The sequence below is a fragment of the Zalophus californianus genome, chromosome 4, assembly GCF_009762305.2.
Source record: "Zalophus californianus isolate mZalCal1 chromosome 4, mZalCal1.pri.v2, whole genome shotgun sequence".
NCBI classification, from domain to species: Eukaryota; Metazoa; Chordata; class Mammalia; order Carnivora; family Otariidae; genus Zalophus; species Zalophus californianus.
In genome coordinates this window covers 25,127,825-25,150,764 of record NC_045598.1, presented here as the reverse complement: position 1 = coordinate 25,150,764, position 22,940 = coordinate 25,127,825, and the positions used below count along the sequence as shown (strand labels likewise).

At 52.8% G+C, this 22,940-nt stretch overlaps 1 protein-coding gene across 4 annotated transcripts in view; it reads right to left on the bottom strand.

The window, feature by feature from the left end:
• Window positions 1-22,940, bottom strand: part of ZNF362 (zinc finger protein 362) — a 37,837-nt gene continuing 14,897 nt past the window's right edge. For 2 of the 4 annotated variants that reach the window (XM_027576442.2, XM_027576458.2), the window contains exons 3-9: window positions 19,073-19,136; window positions 18,648-18,894; window positions 14,771-15,092; window positions 13,779-14,003; window positions 5,540-5,618; window positions 5,244-5,402; window positions 1-1,825 (exon numbers count right to left, since the gene is read on the bottom strand). In XM_027576442.2, the coding sequence (XP_027432243.1) occupies window positions 1,709-1,825; window positions 5,244-5,402; window positions 5,540-5,618; window positions 13,779-14,003; window positions 14,771-15,092; window positions 18,648-18,894; window positions 19,073-19,136 (1,213 nt within the window). In that variant the 3' untranslated portion in view covers window positions 1-1,708. Of the gene's footprint in view, window positions 1,826-1,851; window positions 2,843-4,272; window positions 5,143-5,243; window positions 5,403-5,539; window positions 5,619-13,778; window positions 14,004-14,770; window positions 15,093-18,647; window positions 18,895-19,072; window positions 19,137-22,940 lie in introns of those variants that run through there. The other 2 variants (XM_027576475.2, XM_027576465.2) reach the window with 2 other exon arrangements.

The window sequence follows — 22,940 nt, the reverse complement described above, 5'->3', positions numbered from 1 at the left end:
CCAGGTGCGGGTACAGTTTATTCTTCACAACAGAGAAATACAAAGAGCAGAGGGTTTGGAATTCCTTTGTTTCTTGCTCCGTTTAGTGTCTACCCCACATTCGATTTTTATTTTGCTCCCCACCCCTTTACTTAAATATAACGCAAACTTGTTTCCTGAAGCATTGAGGGGCACGTGCCCTCACCTCCCTGCCACCAAGATGCAGACTGAGAAGCCAACAGACTGTTTTCTCTTTTTTAATAAGGTAACTAGTTCTAAATATGGTGGCCTGGAGGTCCCATAGAAAAAAGCAAATGGGGTGTTAACAGTATGTATAACAGCGTATTTACAGGGTAGTAACATGCGGACAAAAAGCTACAATACTGAGTTATCAGACGACGCAAGTCAAACAAAGGGGTGGGGGTGGGGGCAGAGAACCCCGTGGGGGGGAAAAAAAACCCAGGAAACGTTAAACTGGTAAATCAATGGCGAGTTAAGGCTTAAAAAGTGTATAAAAATAACACAGTTAATATTCAAAACGGAACTCCAGATACAGAATATATAGATGAGTTTCTGTCTAGTTTCCTTTTTTTTTTTTTTTTTTCCCCCGGGGGATGAAGGGGGGCTTCTCCGGGCTCTGTACATAGTTCCTATATACACGGACACGCATGGCTTTCAGATTGGGGTGTGTCTGTGGGGGCTGAGGGCAGGGTATGCTCCTGGGACCCTCCTCCCCGAGGATCCCTTCCCTGCTGAGGGGCCTAGGGCCTGGACTGGGAGTTCCCCCTCCATGACAGGGAAGACAAATAACCCCTCCCTGGGCACTGCCCCATCTGGAGGAAATTCTGGAGGGGGGTGGTCCTAAGCCCAGGCTCACTCCCTCCCCACGCCCCTGCCCACAGTCTGGGATGGTGGGAGAGGTAGCCAATAGGTTTCCTGGCCAGCACCGAGGTAGACTGGGGTGGTCTTCAGGGCAGTGGGGGGCCAGGTCTTACCCAGCCCACCCTCACCCCATTTCCCTGGGCCTGCGCCCAGCCCAGCCCAACGCTGCACCCTTTGGTCCTGCGTATCTCCCGGCCCCTCTCTCATTTTGCCTCCTGAAGCCTGGGCAGCCTTGGGAGCTGCCGCATCCCTCTGCTCAGTAATGCCCAGGGCGTAGCTCGAGAGGTGTGAGCTGGGCACCTAGGGGTGAGTGGCTCACTCCAGCTGCCTCTCCTGTCCCCTCCCACCTCGGGGCCCCCTTTGCAGTCCAGAGACTCAGGCCTGAGCCTTCCCTCAAGACCTGAGGCTGTGGCAAGAGAAGGTCCCACGCTGCCCTCTGGTTCTCTGTGTCCATCTGTCCGATTCTTTTAATTTCTCGGTCTTAGCAGCACCAACTTCTTGGCCAATAAATATCTTTTTTGTTATTTCCAAAACAAACTTTAAAAAAAAAAAAACAAAAACAGTGAAGCAAGTGGAGGGTGGGGAACAAAAAGAAACCCAACAGAGAGGTTCAAAGTGCTCTGAGATCGTCTTTGGATGCCACCAAAACAGTCCAGAATCTTGCAGTTGGCCTGGCCGCCCCCAGAGCTGGACCAGGCAGGGCTTCTGCAGCCCAGGCTTTCTGGAAGGTCAGGAAGGTCATGAGAGAGCTCGGCTGTTCTGGAGGGCCCCTGGAGGAAGTCGGGGCCTGGTGCTGCCTGGGTCTGTGTCTGCCAGTGGGCAGGGTGGGGCGGCGCCTTGGGTCGGCTCAGATGAGGGAAATTCGCACCGGGATGCCGGGGGACTCCGTCCTCTGGGGCGAGTGGTGGCTCACCAGGTGCTCCACCACCGTGTGTTTGGACATGTGCTTCATCAGGTAGGTCTCCTGTGGGCAGGGGTGAGATTCAGGACACGTAACCAACCAACCATTGGCAAGAGATGCAGGGGAGGCTGCAGTTCCCACAAGTGTCCACTGGAGGGCTCCTTGGTGGGCCAGCTCATGGTGAGCAGGCCTGGCTCTAGGGCGTCAGACGGGGCATGGGGCGTTAGTTCTAGTGAGGCAGCATCGCCACCAGGGGTGGATGCTGGTTCATTTCCCACACTCTGAGCCCACAACATGCCAGCTGAAGAACTGGCTGGCACCAGGCTCGTCCCTCAGCAGTGCCCACCTGGACTTCTCTAGGGCCAGGCCAACAGGTTGTAATCGGGTATGCTGGCTGAACCTCCGCCTGCCTTGGGGATCGAGCATGGCTGCCCCCTTCTGGATGGTGCTCCAGCGAAGGAAAAGCAGGAGGCCTTGGTCTGAGCTGGGTTCTGCCATCTCCTAGCAGTGGGACCTCAGACGTGTCATCTCCTATGTCCAAGGCTGTTTCCTCCTCTTGAAGGCACAAACTCAAACGGTTGCTATGGTGGACAGAGCTCCCGGCATGCAGTACAGGCTGAGGGGACTGCTCTTTCCCTGGTCTCTACACTGCATTCCAGGTGCTGGTGGGAGCCCCAGCCACTGCAGCCACCGCGGCCCCCCCCAACTTGATCCTCCCTGGGAAGAAGGTGGACCCGACAGGACTGGTGACTTGCAGAAGCATAAGCTGGGCACGCTCGGCTTGTCCCTTGAGTGCCCCCACAGGTTCTGCCAAGTCTGACCTGAGGCACCCACAACTGGGTGGGTGAGGTGACCCAAAGGCTCACCTGCAGGCCCAGAGGCCCCCACACTCAAGGGAGGAGGTGGAGCACCTGGTGAGCCACCACTTGCCCCCCAGGACATAGTCCCCCAGTCTCAAATGTCACTCTGCTCAGAATCTGGTAGAGGAAGACCTCAAATGTGGCGGCAACATGCTTATCAAACACCAGAGGGAAGCCATCAGCAACGTCCAAACTAGGAAACTATTCTTCAGTGACTACTCTGCAAAGGAAAAAAAGGCCCGGGAGGGACGACAGGGTGGGGTTCAACAGATTAAGAGATATATTGATTGGGTGTAACGTGGGGATCTTATCTGGATCTCCATTACAAAATCAAATTGTAAGTAAATAAAATTCTGGCCTTCCGGAGACAAAACCTGAACGCTGACTGGGTATTTGATGATATCAAGGACTTATGGTAACTGTAAAGATATTGTGTGTATGTTCAAAAAGAGGGGTCCTTGTGTTTAGAGACACAGGGAACATTTTCAGATGAAACAATATGATGTCTATTTTACTTCAAAAAATAGGGATATGGATGAGGCAAGGTTGGTTGACGGTTCTGGGGGCTAATGGGAACATGAAGGTTCACTATGCTAAAATTTGTTAAAGTAGTTTAAAATTCGATCCATTGAACTGTTGTTTTTTTTTCTTTCTCTTTTTTTTTTTTTTTTAAATAAAAGGTATGTTGGGGGGCCTGGCTGGCTCAGTCAGTGGAGCCTGTGACTCTTGATCTCAGGGTCATAAGTTGAAGCCCCAAACTGGGCACAGAGCCCACTTTAAAAAAAAAGATATGTCAACTTACTTTAATTAAAAATAAAGGTAACTATTCTTGTTCTAGAGAGTCCGGTTGAGGCCGCATTCAGGATGGGGCTGCAGGGACACTCCCTGCCCCCAGAGTTCAGACAGACTCCATCCAGAACTATAGCCAGTAAATGCCAGCGGCCCCTCCCCTAGGAGCAGGCGTGAGGAGGCAGATGTTGAGAACTTGAGGCCAACACCAGCTGAAGGTCAGCCAGCTGAATGGGGTTCCTAGGTCTCTGTGGTGCCCCACCTCGCCCCTTGGGACCCATTCCCTGCAGGTTCTGCCCTCTGTCTTTCACTTCTCCTCTGCCCTTCGAACTCCAGGGAAGGAGCAGTGTGACGAACCCAGCACCCAGCAAACTGTAGGCCTGGCTGGCACCTGACATACCGCTGACCACCCCACGTGTGCCCCCTCCAGTCAGTGACCTTTCAAAATACCCTCGCAGACAGTCCCTTTCCCCCAATGGCTTCCTGCTCCACCTGGCACGTATCCAAACTCCCTAACAGGGCCCCACAGCCCCGTGTGACCTAATTTTCCTTCAGTTCCTGGACCGCGCCATGTTTGTTCCACCTCAGGGTGTTTGCATTCACCGTTCCCCTGCTTGGAAGGTTCTCACTCTCCTTACCCAAGGCTCCATTGAAATGTTGTTACCCCCTCAGTCAGCCTACCCAGGCCTGTGTCCCCTTCCCAAATCCATTCCAGCCTCCCAGCTGCTTTATCAACCTATGGTCCTTCAGCCCAGTGGTTCTCTGTCAGAGGCGGCTCCACCCTGGCCCCAGGACATTTGGCAACACCTGGCAACATCTTGGGTTGCCAGAGCTCGGGGAGGGGGTTGCTAGTGAGAGAGGCCAAGGACGTTGCTAACATCCTATCAGGCACCGGGACAGCCCCCCAGCGAAGGTACCCTGCCCACATGTTACCATGCCCTAAGGCTGACAAACCTCCTTAGAGCAATTACCACAATTTGTCATTCCATGTTTATTTGGTGGTTACTTGTTTAATATCTGTCTCCAGCAGTAGACTCCAACCTCCCTGGGGGCAAAGAATGTGTCTTTTGGATTCATCCTGATGCCCAAGCGCCTGGCACAAATGTTCAGTAAACACTGAGCAAATAAACAATGGTGTTGGCCGACATTTATTAGGCGCTGACTGGGCTGGCCAACAGCCCTGTGAGGTAAGAACAGTTACCTCATCCGTTTTACAGATAGGGAAATTGAGGCTCAGTGATGTTTTTGGGGGGAGGGGTTACCTGGGCTCTGTCAACCAGGATATTTCATTAACTGAACACACACACCTAAGTGACTTACCAGGCTCCCTCTTGTGGGTGCTGAAAGGCCTCTGCTGCGGGAAATTCCCACCCAGAAGAGGGGGCTGGATGAGATGACCTACTGTTCAGGCCTTTCCTGAGGTGAGGTGGCTCTGGGCCGAGTCGCTGTGCCCCCTTGTGGCCAGGATGGGGGTTGCAGCTTCCCCAGTGGAAAGGCCCCTCCCCCTCCCTGGCTCTGGAGAGCAGAGTGCCTGGCCCCTCACCTCTGCCTTGAGTGTTCCAGGGCCTAGGGGGAAACCACGCCTGGGAAAGCCAGGCTAAAGGCCACCAGGAGGCTGGGAGCTCGGCCCAGGGCAGCCAAAAACAGAACTGGGAAGCCAAAGCCCTGGCCCAGATCACTCATCATGATCTTGCAGAGTCACTTCCCCTCTCCGGGCCTCAGTTTCCTTGTCTAGAGAATGGGGAGAATCAATACAGATCTGATGAGGAGAAGGCTGAGGCCCAGGGAGAGGAAGAGGCTCCCCAGGGACCCCAGGGGCCCCAGGCACTCACCGAGGTGTAGGCCCGCCCGCACATGCTGCAGCAGTAGGCCTTGGCGTGCTTGATGGCGTGGGCCGAGAGGTGGATCTGCAGGGAGGCGGAGTCCGAGTAGGCCCGGTAGCAGTTGGGACACTTGTAGGGCTTGTCCTTGTTGTGCTGGCGCTGGTGAGACTGTGGGGAGCACAGCAGGGGGTGAGGAACCAGGCGGGGCTCCCCCAGCCCCACCCCCACCCCCTTCTTCTGCTCCTGCTGCAGGGGGGCAGGCAAGAGGCAGGCAAGAAGCAGGCAAGAGGCAGGTGGACACTCACCTGGAGGTTGGAGAGCTGAGTGAAAGCCTTTTCGCAGCCAGGATGTGGGCACTTGTAGGGTCTGTCGCCTGTGTGAATTCTGCAATGGGCAGCCCAGTGAGGTGGAGTCCCTGACAGACAACCCGGCCAGCTCCAGCCCCCAAGGCCTTGGATGGCCTGCACCATATATTCAGCTCCCAAGCCTCCCAGTCTCCACTCCCCACACTCTCCAGAGACTACCTGGCAAGAGCTTCTTCTTCCTCTGGTCTCCCAGTCTGCCAGTCTGTGACCAGAGCCCTCCTGCTCCCCACAGGTCCCTGCTGAACCCAACCCACCACCAGCATCCACTCAGAGACCCGGCCCAACCCTCCAGCTAAACAGCAGGGGCTTTCTCAGACTGCTTTCTGTCCTTCTCTTCTTCAAAACCCACCCGCAGACCACTGTTGAAAAGAACACAGATCCACCGCTTTGCCAGGAACTTCCCTGTCCACCTTGCCCCTTTCCCTCAGAAGGAAGCCTCTCTCTCTAATTGGCCCCCAGTTTCTGTCTCCTGCCCTGTCCCCACATCAGAGACATGTCTAGGATGGTAACCTGGTCACCCCAGCTACTGAGAGAATGCAGAACAGGGAGACCCTGCAGTTCAGACCCTCTGCCCCCTCCCATTCCTGGGTTCTCATCCTGGCTCCACCATCTACTAGCTCAGTGACCTTGGGGGAAAAAAAACACCAAACCTCAGTTTGCTCATCTGCAAAATGGGCATAAAAATATGCTCAGAGGCTTTGCCAAGCGTTGGCACAAAGTCAGCGCTCAGGAAACACCTGCAATGTTTATTACATGGGGCACCCGTGTGCCAGGCACCCGTGTGCTCGGTACTTGGAGTGAACAAAACAGACAAAAACCACTGCCTCGTGGGAACAAACAACAAACATGAGCAAAGTAAGTAAATCCCACGTAGAATGTAGTAAGTGCTGTGAGAAGAAAATAAATAAGGTGGGGGGAGCATGAAAGCCCCGTGTGTGTGTGTGTGTGGCAATTTTAAACAGGGTGGTCAGGGCCAGCCTCCCCGGGAGGGTGACTCCAGAGTGACGCTGCTGGCTGTATTTTCTGTTCAAGTCTGTGGTGCTGCTCATGCTTGTCTGACAGTCCAGGTGAGGACAGAGCTGGGCCCAGACGAGGTGCCCGGCACACACGTGGGAGCCCCGTCCTCCACGAAAGCCTCCCACTATCAGCCTGCATGTGTCTTCTGTCACCTGTCTGGCAAACCCTCTCTGCCGAGCAGGCGGGCAGTGGAGTGTTGGCTGGCCCGAACCTTGTTTGCCTCCTTCGCCGCCGAGCACCAGGTGGAGGGAGAACCCGGCCCTGGCCGCTCGGTGTCGGTTCCTTCGCCTAATACCTCGCTGACTGGGCTGCTCTGCCTGTCAACCCGCTCATCAAACAAAGTAAGGTCCCTGTCGCAGCAGGCCTCGTGCCGGATAGGCTGGAATAAAGAACCCTCCCTGCCATCGACAAGACATTGGCTGCCCGCTACAAACATGGATAGGGTCCAGATTCCTTAGTGTGTCACTCAAGGCCCTTCACCATACGCTCTGGCCTCCCCTCACCGCTCCTATGCACCTTCCATCCTGGTCGGAGATCCACTTCTCATCGGGCAACCTTGTCTGACTGATGATTCTGCCCACCACGCCTGTGCCCCCACTGCACCCTCGGCAGGGGAGGCTGCCCCTCCTGTCTCCTCTATGAGACAGGGATCCGAGGGCAAGCACATGGCCCAGGCTCAGGTGCAAGGCCAGCCCCACCCACAGGCTGCACAGAGACTTGCCAAGTGGAGCTGGGCTGGCCTGGTGTTGAGAACCCATATTCCACCCGCACATTTCTGGGTGTTAGCCTCAAAGACGGGTCATGGACATAGGGAGTCACGGACTGAATGAATGAAAGCGAGTTCTTTCTCTCAGGTCAGTCACTGTCAACAGTAGTGTGCTCAACATAACCCATGCTGTCCATACCGCACGAACATTTGTTGACTGACTGACCGAGCACCTTCCAAAGGACTTTAGGTTCTTCCTCAGGGACCCAGCCAAGCCCTCTTGAAAGGGAAACTGCCCTCCGGCCTCCCCCGGTCCAAGTGTCATGGCTGCTTGGCCTCTTCCCTGGCCTCCACCCGCCACTGTAGCAGTGCGGGGATCCGACCTTGTCGTGGCCCTGCCTGGCAACCTCCACAGTCTCTCCCTTTTCCAAACCCCGTGCCCCGGCATTCAAGGCCTTGGTTTCTAAAGCCTCCCCCTCCACCACTGCCCTCCCCAGCATGGCATCCTTCCAACTTCCCTGCAATGTGCATGCATCCCCGAGGAAGCCTCCGAGCCTTTGCTCATGCTGCTGCCCCATCTCTAGGGAGGGCTACAAACGACCCCTCAACACCCGACCCCGATGGTCCTCCCCCACCTCCCCCACGTACTTCACTCCTTCGTGGAAGTTTCCACACCCACCAGCCTCCCAGGTCACAGTGGGGTGCCTCTGGGCCAGAGCCTGCCTCTGGCCACTGATCCGCCCTTGTGTGTGCCCCCCAGCACTGGGCTGGCTCCGAAGGGGCACCGGGGAGTGCCAGCTGGGTGAACAGGGGGCCAGGCTGCATGCTCCCAGTGACACCGAGCCCCAGAGCTCTTCGGTCCCTGACCTGCAAGTCAGAGCCAGGCCCTCAATTCCCACATCAGAGTCCTGTCCTTGCAAAGCATCTTCTCAGTAGGGGAGCCCCCAGCCCTGGCTCCCACAAGTGCAGTGAAGGGGAGCTCACCACAGACCCCAGGCGACACAGGGAAGCTGAGCTGCGGCACAGGGAAGTCGAGCTGAAATCGGGGCCCCTGCGGCCCCAGTCCCACCTCGGGCCCCAGACACTCGCTCTGCCCCCGCCCAGCCGAGCTTCTCCCGCAGCCTCACAGCCACAGCCCCTTCCTCCCAGGGTCCTGGGATTGAGCCCCACATCAGGCTCCTGCTTTTCTTTACTTGCTGTGTCTTCCTTTCACAGAAGGAGGTCCCACCAGAACGCTCCAGCTCCCAGGAACCACATTACCCCCAAAATGCTCCCACCTTTCTCAACAATCAGAGTAATCTTGCTCAACCTGTTTCTAAGTCCATTTCTATTACGTGACCAGGGCTGGATCAGCCTTGGACATGATCTTATATTCTAGTCATTACTGGCAGTCACCCTTGAATGATAGATTTGATTAGATGCCCTGACTGGTTCTCCGTGAAGGAGCAAAAAGCAGGAAGGAGTCTCCGTGGAATGGGAGAAAACAAGGAACCTGGAATCTGGTTGCTTCTTTGTGTTTGGCTTTTTTTGTTTGTTTGTCTAACAGATTCTAGGACTTCTGGGCATGTGGGACATCCACCTCTTTGTCACTGGGTTAGGACACATTGGTTTAATTATAGGTGCCACTGTCTACTGACTAATAATTTGTTTCTCATGTTAACAGGATCCTCTTACGTTGCTCGTCTCGTTTCCCACCATTAACTCAAATCACTCAAGAGGAAAAAAAAAATGTGTGTCCTCAGGAATAGAGAGCAATCCCTGGATCAGGAAATATCCTCCTTCACGGGCCTGTTAATTTTTTGTTGCTGTTTTGGTCATGGTCTTAATATTTTAAAACAAAAGTTTACATCTGAAAAAAACTAGGGATTCTTTTTTCCTAAGATTTTATTTATTCATGAGAGAGAGAGCACAAGAGACAGCACAAGCAGGGGGAGGGGCAGAGGGAGAAGGAGAAGCAGGCTCCCCAGCGAGCAGGGAACCTGACACAGGGCTCGATCCCAGGACCCTGGGATCATGACCTGAGCCAAAGGCAGATGCTTAACTGACTGAGCCATCCAGGCGCCCCAAAACTATGATTCTTCATACTTATCACTACTTGCTACTGTGTTTATTTTCTCTTAGACCGATGTTCAGACCTTGCCTAGGCTGTCCACTTTGTGCCCTCAGCCTTCTCAAATCCAGGCCCCAAATCAGAATAAAATTATCAAAGTATCTTTTACACCCAAACGCTCCTGGCCTTTCTAGATGGCCACCAGGCAACCCCAAAGATTTCCTTCTTTGCTTTATAACAAGAGTGGTGCTCCAAATGATCGAGCCTTTTGTATTTTCTGTATTTCTAATTAGCAAACACTAGAGCAAGCTGCTCTATGAAGATGCAAGTGTAAGAACGTTGGCAAATCAAAAGAAGAGACACTCAGGAGCGCCTGGGTAGCTTAGTCAGTTAAGCGTCCAACTCTTGACTTTAGCTCAGGTCATGATCTCAAGGTTGTGAGATCGAGCCCCGTGTCAGGCCTCGTGTCAGGCTCTGTGCTGGGTGTGGAGTCTGTTTGGGATTTTCTCTCTTCCTCTCCCTCTGCCCCTCTCCCACCCTCCCTCTCTTAAAAAAAAAAAAGAAGAGACGCTCTATCTCCCTGTATTAATTTTATATTTTATGTGTACATATATATACAGAAAATGTCTTATATATTTATTATATATATGATTATATGTAATTTATACAAATATATAGTATAACAGAATTATAATGCTATATAAGTCAAAAAATATTTCATTTATTTGTCAGAGAGAGAGAGAGAGAGAGAGAGAGAGAGAGAGAGCGCACAAGCAGGGGGGAGGGGCAGATGGAGAGGGAGAAGCAGGCTTCCCGCTGAGCAAGGAGCCTGCTGCGGGACTCGATCCCAGGACCCCTGGATTATGACCTAAGCGGAAGGCAGACGCTTAAAAGACTGAGCCACCCAGGAGTCCCAATTTGTGCACTTTTTTTAAATGGAGACAAAAAAACCAGTAATTTATTTTCAGGTCCAATAAAAATCAAAAGAAATGTCCTTAAAAAAGTTTTTTCTACATTTAACTATACTTATCAATTAGTGACAATCCTAACACGTGCTTTAGGAGATACAGAGCCTGAAGATGGGTCAATGCCCTTGCTGCCTAAAATATATATATATATTTTTTAAAGATTTATTTATTTATTTGAGAGAGCGAGAATGAGAGAGAGAGAGTACAAGAGACGGGGGAGGGTCAGAGGGAGAAGCAGACTCTCTGCTGAGCAGGAAGCCCGATGCGGGACTCGATCCCGGGACTCCGGGACCATGACCTGAGCCGAAGGCAGTCGCTTAACCAATTGAGCCACCCAGGCGCCCTGCCTAAAATATATTCTTAATCTGTAAAATTGATCATGCATTCTATCTTAATAGAAGACTCCATTCTCCTCCATTCTGACATTGTTGATTGTTACAATAAATGTTTATTATTACGATAAATGGACCAGTCATTCAGGCTTATCAACACTTCCCTGTCCCACCTGCCTAAAGGCCTCTGCTTCAGGTCAGAAGTCCAGTCTTCCAAAGAAGACATCAAGAGATTATGGCCTCAGTTGAGGACTGTAACACATGCACTTGGCTCTCCAGGCTCCAGGGAATAGATGAATGCGCGCAGCCTCCACCGTGACACCGTCACCTTGACCAGACACTGCCTGAGGCCAAGGCAGGATCCAAGAGTCTGCAGTCCAGAAGCAGACACGTTGGTAGACCAGACGAACTACCCAAGGTCAGCAGAACAGGTATTAGGACCTCGAACCGAATGAAAGTGATTTAAGTGGGGTTCATTTCTATTTCCTAAAGGGGATATGGGAAGACCCTTTTCTTCTTTGATCTACACCTCTAATCCTCAATTTAGGAGGCTATATTTGAACCAGGAATAAAATATTCCTTAAATGGTGCCTTTCCAACTAACCCTTCAGAATTCTGGGGGAGGAGGGAAACTATAAAAATTTAACATAGATATAAACTCATGAATTATCAAGGAAATTTTAAAATAATAGTTCTATTGGGGCACCTGGGTGGCTCAGTCCGTTGAACGTCCGACTCTTGATTTCAGCTCAGGTCATGACCTTGGGGTCATGGGCCCCGAGTCAGGCTGTGCGCTCAGCGATGAGTCTGCTTCTCTGCTTGAGGATGCTCTCTCTCTCCCTCTGCCCCTCCCTCCCCCACCTGCTCCCCACTCTCTCCCTCTCTCTAAAATAAATACATCTTTAAAAAAATAATAAGGGCGCCTGGGTGGCTCAGTTGGTTGGGCGACTACCTTCGGCTCAGGTCATGATCCTGGAGTCCTGGGATCGAGTCCCACATCGGGCTCCCTGCTCGGCGGGGGGTCTGCTGCTCCCTCTGACCCTCTTCCCTCTCATGCTCTCTGTCTCTCATTCTCTCTCTCTCAAATAAATAAAATCTTTAAAAAATAAATAAATAAATAAATAAATAAATAAATAAATAAATAATAAAATAACAGTTCTGTTGAAAACAGCATGTTACTCGCCCCACCTACAAAACTGCTCAGAACAATTGCCGACAAATATTCACAGTGCCTTCCCTGGGGTCATCTTCTCTTATGGCCGTTAGGTTGGTAAATAGGGTCAGTAAGAATCTGTCCTCCTTCCCAACAGGGTATAATTGGGTAAATCAAATTTGTAACCATGACCATGCCAGAAATGTCACATTTAAAAGACAAATTTCATTTAATTAGGCATGACAAGCCTGAGAGTGAAACACACGGACCATCCTTCCCACGTGGGATGTGGCCTCTGTGGGAAGCTGCACAGGATCTGCTCCCTGGCTTGTGGATTCCCAGCCTTTAAGATTACAGAAAACGTTACTCCTGCCAGTCTGAAACACTGACAAACGGGGATTCTGCCAAAAGGCACCCTTACCGTTACAGGCTATGTGGGCACCACCCGACAAGGCTTACCTGCATGGTTCAAGGTTTCTGGTCTTAGATAATATCCTAAGAAATTTTTCCACACACACAGATTAAAATGATGACCCGGGCGTTCCGCGAAGCTTTAGCATCATATGTTCTGATCTTAAAAGCCATACAACCAGCAACTCTTTGTTTATTAATCATCACCTCATTACACAGGCCTGTGTCCAGAAAGCTGGCCAAACTTAAAAAAAAAAAAAAAAAATCAAAGCAATGACAAACATCAGAAAATTGCTGGAACAAAATGCTATGGTCCGATCCTTATGCCTCAGGAGCCACAGGACCGAGGGAACGGACAGAGGCCTTGTCCTGCTTGCACTCTGCCATTGCTCTCTTACGATCAAACCTGCGCATTCTGCCTCCGAGTCCAAGAACTAGACAAACAAGGCATTCTGCGCCCCAAGATAAAGCCTACCGAGACAATGGACATATCCGAATAAATCACAACAGTAACAACAATTTTAAAAAACCCGAAAAGCAAAAACTAGGGTCTGTCTCGCATCAGTCCCCCAAAGAGAGAAAACTTGATCGCTTCTGGCAAGTTACAAGCTCCACAGGAAAAACAACGGTATCCCTGACTTTCACAAAGCTGCTATTGGCCAACACACAGCGGCGCTCACAGACATGATCGTCGGTGGGGGGAAAACTAATGTGTTTCTCTCTGAAGAGATGAACTGCAATCTTGGTAACCTTTGGTTTGTTTCTTTAAATACCTATGGTATTTTTACTTGCAGAGTGGCGAGTCAGCCTTTCTGATGTCTGTACTCCCTTGCAAAAACCTGTCTTTCCTTAAAGCATTTATATTTCTGAATCTTTCACACACTCCACTAGATCGTATGCCTATGAGGACAGGGATTTTTGTCTGTTTTGTTCACTGCTGTGTTCCCAGCACCTAGAATCATGCCTGTCTTAGAGCAGAGGCTCTGTAAATATTTGTTAAATGGTGAATCGTATGCCCTATAAAAGATAGTTCTACTTATTCCACAAATATTCCACAAATGCCCAGATGCTTATTACGTGCCATACACTGGGGATATGGGTACGGAGGGGACCAAGCCCTTGCCTTCAAGAGCCCCCAATATATTTGGGGCGGTGGACAAAGAATGTGACACATACAAGACAGCAGGCCATTGCTCTGATGGGGATGCACGGGGCCTGGTGGAGCCCCAGGAGGACTTCCCGGAGGAAGCTAAAAGGAGAGATGGCTAGGAGAGGGCCAGAGAAACAGGATAAAGAAGGGAGAGGGTGTTTCAGGTAAAGGATATGGCAGATGAGAAACAGTGGGAAGGGCGGCACAGTAGTGACAGCAGAGGCCTGTGAGGTCTACAAAGGTCACACCACCAAAGGCCTCAAATGCCAAGTAAAGGAGTTTGTTCTTGACCGTCAGGGCAGCGGGCACCTGCTCGTACCAGGTCCATGAGCCCGGCGCAAGTGCCGAGCTGAGACCAGCTGCAGGGGGGCAGCCCCAGGCAGGCCACTCACCTGGTGTGCTGCTGGAGGTGGGAGAGCTGTCGGAAGGACTTATCACAGTAGGAGCAGTGGTAGGGCTTGACGCCCAGGTGGATGCGCAGGTGCTGGGCCAGGTAGGAGGCGTTGGCAAAGGACTTGGAGCAGTGCGGGCACTTGTGGGGCTTGGCCTCGGTGTGTGACTTGGAGTGAATCTGCATCTCAGACTTGGTGAAAAAGGTCAGCGGGCACACCTTACACCTGTGGGGCATGAGGCACGTTCACACCTGGGAAGACCCCCACCCTCTGCCCGGAAGCGCAGGGGACCTCCCGCACTGCACAGACCCTGCGCCCAGCATAGAGCTTTCTTGTGAGGAGCCCCAGGGGCACAGGCCCACCAGGGAAAGCCGGGGGGCAGGCTCCCAGCCTGACACCCTCCAATCCGGAGGCCAAGGCTCTTCCACCGGGGGCTCCATTCACAGAATCAGGGAAGCGCTTTACATTTCCCAGGGGAGAGGGGCCTGGCAATCCTGGGGATGTGTGCCCAGGGCCACAGCCCACAACACTCGGAATAAGAAGTTCTCCTCCCAGCTACACGTCAGAAGCATCTGGGGAGCTTTCAAAAAGGGATGACTGGCCCTCTGCATGTCCCCCCGCCTAATAAAGTAAATCAGAATTTCTGGAGGTACGGTCCTGGGATTGGCATTTTCTAAGCGCTCCCTAGATGATCCAAACTTGGGGGCTGAGAATACTGCTTGAAGGGAGGAGGAAAGGACTCCCACGGCTCCAGGCTAGGGTGAGCTGGGTCCCCAGCAGCCCTGCATAAGCATGGGAGGACAGCCCTAGCCCACCTGCGAAGGGGCTGTGGGTGGGGCTTGTCAGGAGAACCCCGCTCCTCGGGACCTGGCACCCACCCTGAGCCCCTGGGGCCCCTCTTTCCAGCCCCAGCTGTCGGGCTCCTAGGGCAGCCCTTGGTGCGAGGCTCTGGCCCAAGCCCTTGTGGACCCCCTTTCCGCCAAGACCCCCACCTGTATGTCTTGCCCTCCTTGGCAGTCTCGCCTGAGGCCAGGATGGGGTAGGGGACTACGAGAACAGGCGGCCCCCCTGGGTTCTCCGCCTTGATCTTTTTGCGGCCGCGCTCGGACTTGGGGGGGCCAAGCAGGCCGTGGCCCTGGATTGTCTTGATGGAGTCCAGGAGGGGGGGGCTGGTGATCCCTGAGATGAGGGTGGGGGACGAGGCGATGAGGCGGCTCTGGCTGGTGGTGGTGGGTGTGGACGGGGTGCTGGTACCCGTGCCCGCACTCGACTCGGACGTGCTCACAGCCGGGGTCCGGGAGGAGAGCCCCAGACCTGCAGAAGACACAGGGCGGGGGAGGCAGCTTCAGAGACCTTTCCAAGCCTCCTCTTCCCTTCGTAAATTACCCAGGGGTGACTACATGAGAGTCCGTGTATGTGTAAGAGGCCTGACACATCGAAGAACTAAATTGGGTTGGTAACAGAGGCACTTTGGAAATACTTTAAACCACAGGAAAAAAACACAAAGATGTTCACTACTGTGTTATTTGCAATATCAAAAAATTAGAGGAACTGAAATATGCAACATTAGGGAAGGGGTCGATACGTTGCGATCAGTCTTCTCCACTGAACATTAACTGCCCATTAAAAAATTATGTTTGTAAAACAAAACACACACACACACACAAAACAAACAAACAAAACCAGCATATGTATGCAGAGGAAAAAGTAAGTAGGAGAAGATGTACCAAAAGTGATGTGGATAGCACAACTGGGAGTAATTTTTTTTAAGTATTTTGGCTTAACTGTACTTTGATTCTTTGACAATGTACTTTTTAAAAAACTTCTGTAATACAGGAGCGCCTGGCTGGCTCAGTCAGAGGTTTGACTCAGTCAAGTGGTTGACTCTTGATCTCGGGGTGGTGGGTTCAAGCCCCACTTGGGTGTTGAGATTACTTAAAAAAAAAATAAAAGCTTTTAAAAAAGGGAAAAGGAAAAAAATAAACTTTTGTAATAAAAGTCATTCTTTTAAAAATGAGGGGACTAGAAACATTTACAATATCAGATGAAGCAGACAAAAAGATGAAAATGGTATCTTTCATGCAACTAAAAGGATGCTTCTTTTAAAAAGAAATCAAAAATCTATCCATTGAGAAAGGTAAGCTCCAGAGATGGACAAGTGTTCGTGTCAGCCGCTGCCAATGGGAGTATGCATTTTCACCCTCAATGGAGGGATGATTGGCAGAAGCCATTAATATGTCAAACATACATAACTTTTTTTTTATTTTATTTATTCATTTGAGAGACAGAGAGAGCATGAGCCGGGGAGAGAGGCAGAGGCAGAGAGAGAAGCAGACTCCCTGCTGAGCTGGGAGCCCGATGTGGGGTTCAGTCCCAGAACCCTGGGATCAGGACCTGAGCTAAAGGCAGACACTTAACCATCTGAGCCACCCAGGTGCCCCAAATATATGTAACTTCTGACGAAGCAATGTGACTTCTAGAACTTGCCCATAAAAAAAATATTTGCACACGAGCACAAAGATCTGTGTATATGGACCTTCTATACGACCAGACTGGACACAACCCATTTGTCCTCAGCAGGGGCTGTGTAAAGAGATGTAGCCCACCCTCACTATGAAGGACTGAGCAGCCATGAAAACAAGAAAGATGCTGTGCAGTGGTGGAGAACGCCCAAATGTGCTGTCGTCAGGTGAAAAAGCAAATCATAGACAGTATGAACCCATGTATTTAAAAAAAAAAAAACACACATCTAAGCTTCCTGTGTAGGTAATTGACAATACAGATGTGTGTGTTGATGCAGAGAAATAGATCTGAGAAGACACACCCAACTAAATTTGTGTATAAACTGTGGTTCGCTCTAGGGAGGAAGAATTTTCTAGTAAAAGGAGATTTTCATACTTTGTCTATCTGCTTCTATGTTATTTGAATTTTTTACCTGGTGAATTCATCCATTTTTTTCTATCTGTGATTAAAGGATAAAATCAAATAAATTATAGAGAAAACATGAAAATGCTAACAGTTGTAGGACTAGGGCTAATTTTTTCTCTTTTCAGCTTGTCTGTAATTTCTACATTTTCTATAAGGACTATGAATTACCCTTATAATTAAAAAAAGCATTAAATATGCTTATGACAGAATGGTGGGTAGGAAAAGCGAGTTGAAGTTATGGGCAGAGCCCCACTACAAGCTCAGCAAAACACACAGGCATATTAAAAAATAAACAAAAAAGATGGAAAAGGAAGGAAATGAACCAAAAGGCTCTCCTAAGCTGCTGGGTTAGGAGCTGGGGATTATGAGTGGGTTTTTTTTCCCCGAGTTTCTCTTTTTTCCAAATTTCCCTTAATATGCTTATATTACTTTTTTAATATTACTTCTATAATGAAAAAAATAAATTTAATAAAATCATAATAAGGGGGGATGTGAAGAGTGGGGCTGGGGACTTGGGGAGGCTCACTAGGTCCCATAATTGCTGGGCGTCTCTGAGAGAAGGGGGGAATGAGAAGAGAGGCAGAGGCACCCAGCTGGAGGCAGGGGTGAGCCCGGGGAGGGACAAAGGCCCGGCTGCAGTGGCCTCCAGGGAGAGCCTGCCCCCCAGGTTCTGAGGCAGACACCAGGCAGCCCCGGCCACATAACACCACCTCGGGATGTGCGGGACACCCCGGTCTCAACCTATCCAAGCCTGAGCACACCTCTTTCCCTACCCCGCGTTTCCCCCTTCGATTCCTTGGCCCTTCCATGGCAGTGCCTGGGCTGTTCTCTCAGCTCCTCTCCCTCTTCACCCCTGCAGCCAGCCCAGCACCAAGCCCTGTCCATTCCCCTCAACAAGTCTCAGATCTGTCCCCTTCTCTCCGACCTCACTGCCACTGCCTGATCCAGGCCACCACTCTCTCTTACAGATCTCCCTGCCTCCTTTTCTCTCCCAGCAAGCCAGTCCCCACCTCCCAGGCAGACTCAGCTTTGCAACCCAAATCTTAGCATTCCCCTCCCCTACGTAAAAATCTTCCATGGCGGGGCGCCTGGGTGGCTCAGTGGTTAAGCGTCTGCCTTCGGCTCAGGTCATGATCCCAGGGTCCTGCGATCGAGCCCCGCGTCCAGCTCCCTGCTCCACGGGAGGCCTGCTTCTCCCTCTCCCACTCTCCCTGCTTGTGTTCCCTCTCTCGCTGTGTCTGTCTGTCAAATAAATAAGGTCTTTAAAAAAAAAAAAAATCTTCCATGGTTCCGCACTGCCCGAGGGTAAAGTCCAAACTGCACAGCCTGGCCCACAGGGCCCGTCACATGCAGTCTGCTTCCTCTCTAGAGACCAGCTAGAGCCAAGGGTCATGAACACCCGGGCTCTGGAACCACACTGCCTGTGCAACTCTGCCTCAGTTTCCTCATCTGTTAAGTGGAGACATCAGGGTGAGCACGAAACTGTTGTTTCCTAAGTCAAAACCGGTCAACTGTTCAACCTAATAACTAGCAGTGCCCACCGCACAGGGCTGCTGGGAGTAATAAACGAACACTGTCGGCCACACACAGGCGCTCACCTGGAACCAGCTGCCATATTACGAGTGTAATCACCATGATCACCATCATCATCTGCCCCTCCCACCCGGACGGACCGTCCTACCCGTGCCTTCTACACACAGACCCGCTTTGCACATGCTGTTCCCTCTCCCGCTCCACTGCGGTCGTTAACAGCCAACCTCTCCCGGCATCGGGGCCCCTTCGTTCACCCCCAACAAGTCTGGTCAGGGCTCTTCTCCCGGCAGGCAGCGCCCCCGCCCAGGGTCAGGCGACTTAGGGGGCTGGGTCCTCCCAGGACCGAGCCCCCTTCGCCCCGCCCCCGCCCCGCCCCCGCCAGCCCCGCCCCCTCCCGGCCAGCCGTACCTGTGACGGTGCTGGTGGCGGGCCGCGCGTGCAGGGCCACGTCGGGCTGCGGCACGGCCTGCGGGTGCAGCCCCGGCACCTGCTGCAGCTTGGGCAGCGACATGACGGCCTGGCTGCTCTCGGCCGGCGCCGGCGGCACCAGCAGCGGCTGCTGCGACGAGGCCGACGTGGGCGGCAGGTGGGGCGGCCGGATCTTCTCCGCCATCAGCTGCTCCTTGATCTTGTTAATCAGGACCAGGTTGTCCAGCTGCGGGCGGGAGAGAAGAGGCACGGAGGGGGCTGGGGCCGCGTCCGGCCCCTTCCCCGGGCCAACGGTCCCCCGCGAGCCGGGAGCCCCGAGCCCCGCAGGCCGGGCCGAAGCCCCGGGCCAAAGCAGAGCCGCTCCAAAAGGGGGAGGGCGGCCAGAGGGCGACGCTCGGTCTTACCTGGCTGGGCATGGTGGGAGGAGGGGGCCAGAAGTAGGGGTTGTTAAATCGAGGCTCGGCCATCCTGCGGGGAGAAAGCGACTGTCACAGGGACCCTCCCCAGCCGCCTGGGGCGAGCTCCCATCAGCCATGCCCACTCAAGTCTGGCCCAGTGTCTGGGACCCCCCGCCCCCGTGGGACCCTCACCCTGCCGCAGTGCAAGCCCCCTCCCAGGGCCCGGCAACCACGCCTCCAGGCTGAAAAGTCAGGAATTCAGTGTCTCCCTCCGTGGGCTCCAGAGGGCAAAGGTCAGAGACAGACCAGCTATGCTCCCAGTCCCCCCCTCACCCTGATGCGGGCAGACCAATCCCCATCCCCCAGAAGGGCCCAAGGCTGCAGAGCCCACCCCATGGACCCATGGATTTCACATAGAAGCCCCCCACCCCTACTCCACCCCCACTCTCGCCAGACAGAGACACACTGGAGAGTCTTGGGGCAGCTTTGTAAACGGCCACAGAACAGAGGCAACTGCCCAACCCTGATCCCTGCCCTTCTGACCGCTGCCCCCTTGAGGGCAGACATCTTCATCAGAACAAGGGGGCAGCCTGGGTCATCAGATACCGCCACTCTGAAGGGCAATTTGGCACGATGGTTTACAGAGACCCAAATGATTACTGCCCTTTGACCCAAGAAATAAGCATGGACACATGCAACATTTTACCTACAAGGATGTGTCAGCACACTGTGCTTAAGGAGGCACTTGGGGAGGCCTGCGGCTAGGGCAGTTTGGGGCTTTTCATTAGAATTATGTGACAATCTACTGGTGGCCCTCATCTCTGGCAAGTTCCATGGCAGGCCTGTGCAATTAGAAGGCCATTCAACAGGGCAGCGTGAAGGATGGACCTTCAGAGCTATTTTACTCTTCTAGAGGGTTCCAGTCTTCCTGCAACCTGAGAGAGTTAAGTCAAGAAGTGACTTACAGGGACCATCCTGAACAGTCTTGCTCTCCATCGAAATTCTCCTATTGATCTCTCTCACATAAATTACTAACTAAATACCTACTAGTATTGTTGCTTAAGTGCAACTGTTTTATTTGGACAGGCAAGGCCAAAGAGAAGTGTCTTCGACCTCTTCCTGGTCCGAGAAGCCCGAGGAGCCCCTAGTGGAACTGCAGGCAGAGGGTTTTAGGAGAAAACTCTCATACAATCTAATCTCAACACTCTTAATAAAGACTTTTGATATAGATTATCCTTGTAATCTTTACTTGAGAAATAGGCACAGGAGGTATTATTATGCCATTTTATAGGAGAAGAAACTGAGGCTTGGAGAGAGGGGTAAGGACCTGTCCAAGAGGACAGGGCTGGGTGCCAGAGTCAAACTAGAAATCGGATTTGCTCAAGCCATTTCCTCTGGGGAATTTGCTTTGCAAACCCCAGTACTTGGTTGAGCAAATAACCACATGCAAATGGCTGGATCCCTACACGAAACCACCTTTGCCCTTCACTCCCAGCCTGGGGGCCACTTGGGGGTCTGAGCCTGGCCAGGCTGAGGGTCAGAGTACCCTCCTCTGGGGTGGCTGGGACAGCCGCTGCCCTCTAAGGGCTCTCCTGCTCCCTCTACCCACAGACACCAGGCTGCCCTTCCCTCACAGCCCGACACTAAGAAACACTTCCTGCCTAGAGTTCTCCCTGACTGTTCCAGATCCCTTTCTCAGAAAGACCTCAACACAATAATGACAGTGAGGAGGCTGCCATTTACCAACTGCCTACCTTGTGCCAGGCACACCGACACTCAAAGCCAGGTTCTCTCATCATCCCCATTTTATAATTGAAACTGAAGGTCAGAGAGGTGGAGTGACTTGGTCAAGGTCACACAGCAAGTAAGCAGAGCTGAGATTCCCGCTCTAATCTGCCTGACTCCAAAGTCCAGCTGATCGGTCCCTTAGCTGTTCAGGGGAAAGACAAGGCATCCTGACTGCAGGCTCGTGAATATGCCCTGTCTTAGGATACAATGGGCACAGCCCAGGGGTCCGGCACCCACTCATCCAGCAGCCTCAGGACCTGTCTGTCCCTCCCAGCTGTTGTCCACCAGGGAAAGAGTGAAGGGAACCCAGGAACTGGATACACCTGCCTTACCCATCTCAGTATCCCCAGCAGCCAGGCCCAGAGGTGACCAACAACATGAGTTGCATGACAGAATGAATAAATGAAGGAATGATAATCAGAATTCAAGACAACCACACACAATTCGACAGTTTACAAAGCTCTTCGGTCCCCACTGGCATTGTCCTCAGGAAACAGGGAACAGTTTCACCCCCATTTTGCAGAGGGAAGCACTTTGCTCCAGGCCACAAGGATGGGGAGACCGAAGGGAGCACCTCACTGTAATGTTGATCATCGGCTCTCAGAGACTCAGTTCTCCTCATCTGTGAAATGGGGTGAGAAACAGGCTGCTCTGCACATTCCTGCCCTGGCCCAGGACTCTGCCTACTGCACCAGCTCTTCCTCAGAGTTCTCAGGGAGCTACCCTCTCCTCCTCCTCTTCAGCTTAATGCCAAGTTCAGGCTTCCCAAAGGCCCACCTTGGTCAGGGAGGTTTGGGGAAGAAGGTGGCAGGCCTAGGGTCCCATGGCTGGGGTAGAGCATCCTCTCTGCCGCTCGTCAGGCCCCTGGGAGGGCAGGGATGGCCCCTCGCCCTGGCTGGACAAACAGGCCCACAGAAGGGAAGGGTCTGCCCTGGGCCACTTAATCTGATCCCCACGGTCTCTGCCTAATTTCTCCACATCCTTCTCTGGCTGGTCGTAGTAATGTAATGATTCAGTCTGTGCCCCTGGCCTGTTGTACACCTACTGTGTGTCAAATGGCGGGAGGGCGGGCAGGGGATGACCATTTGCTGAGCTCCTACTGAGTGTCAGGCCCACTGCTGGGTACACTTCAGGACTATCTCAGGGGAGCCTCCCAGCAAGCCTGTGGGGTGGGAATGCCCCTGTGCAACCCTGGGCCCTGCACGACGTGGCGGGCCATTGCCAGAGGTGAGTGGGGAGGGTGGGGAGGGCTGGGCTAAGCTGCTCAGACCTTGTCTTAAGGGAGGGGTTTTAAGCAGGGGACTGCGCAGGTGTGTGTTTAGGACAGGTGGACACGGCCGAAGGCCACGGCTTGAGCAGAGGCATGGATGTCTGGAAGTACGAGGCAGGTTCGGGTCCCTGAGCCACCACCTTCAGGCTCCAAAAAGAGAGCCAGAGAGGGGAGGTAGTGAGGGACCGGCCAGGCAGGCGGGCGCTGAATGCCTGCTGAGTGGTTGGGCCGGAATGCTGGCAGGGAGAAGGCATCAGGAGGCTACAGAGCCAAGGGGACTGAGGTCAGCAGGAGCAGCAGTCTGCGGGCCGAGCCCAGGGCAGGGATGGGGGCAGGGGCGGAGAAGCCAGGTGGGCTACGGCTGCGTGGTCCTGTGGGGACAGGCAGAGACACGCTGCTGGTTGCGCAGGATGTGCCAGCCGGTCTTCAAGCCCCAGAGAGAAGCCGAGACTGCTATGAGCCGTGAGACACACAGCCCTGACCCTTACAGCGGGGCAAGCACACCGCCATTTCGTTTTTCTTGCTCTGCAAGGTGAAGAAAGTTGCAGAGATGGATGAACGAAACACCTAGCGCTGCTTCTGAAAACAGCGGGCCCATCCACCAGCCGCCCCTCCAGTCATTCTGGATACACTGGGCCCAGAGCTGGGGAACCTGAGGCATACGGGGGAGCCCTGCCATCTGGGAGCTCCAAGCTAAGTGGAGGAAGGAGCCATGTGACCCACAAGCTTCTGCAAAAAGAAACAAAAACAAAAACTTTCGCCTGAGACCTGCGACATGCCACCGAGGACCTTCCAGCCTGACCCTTCCTGGCTTCA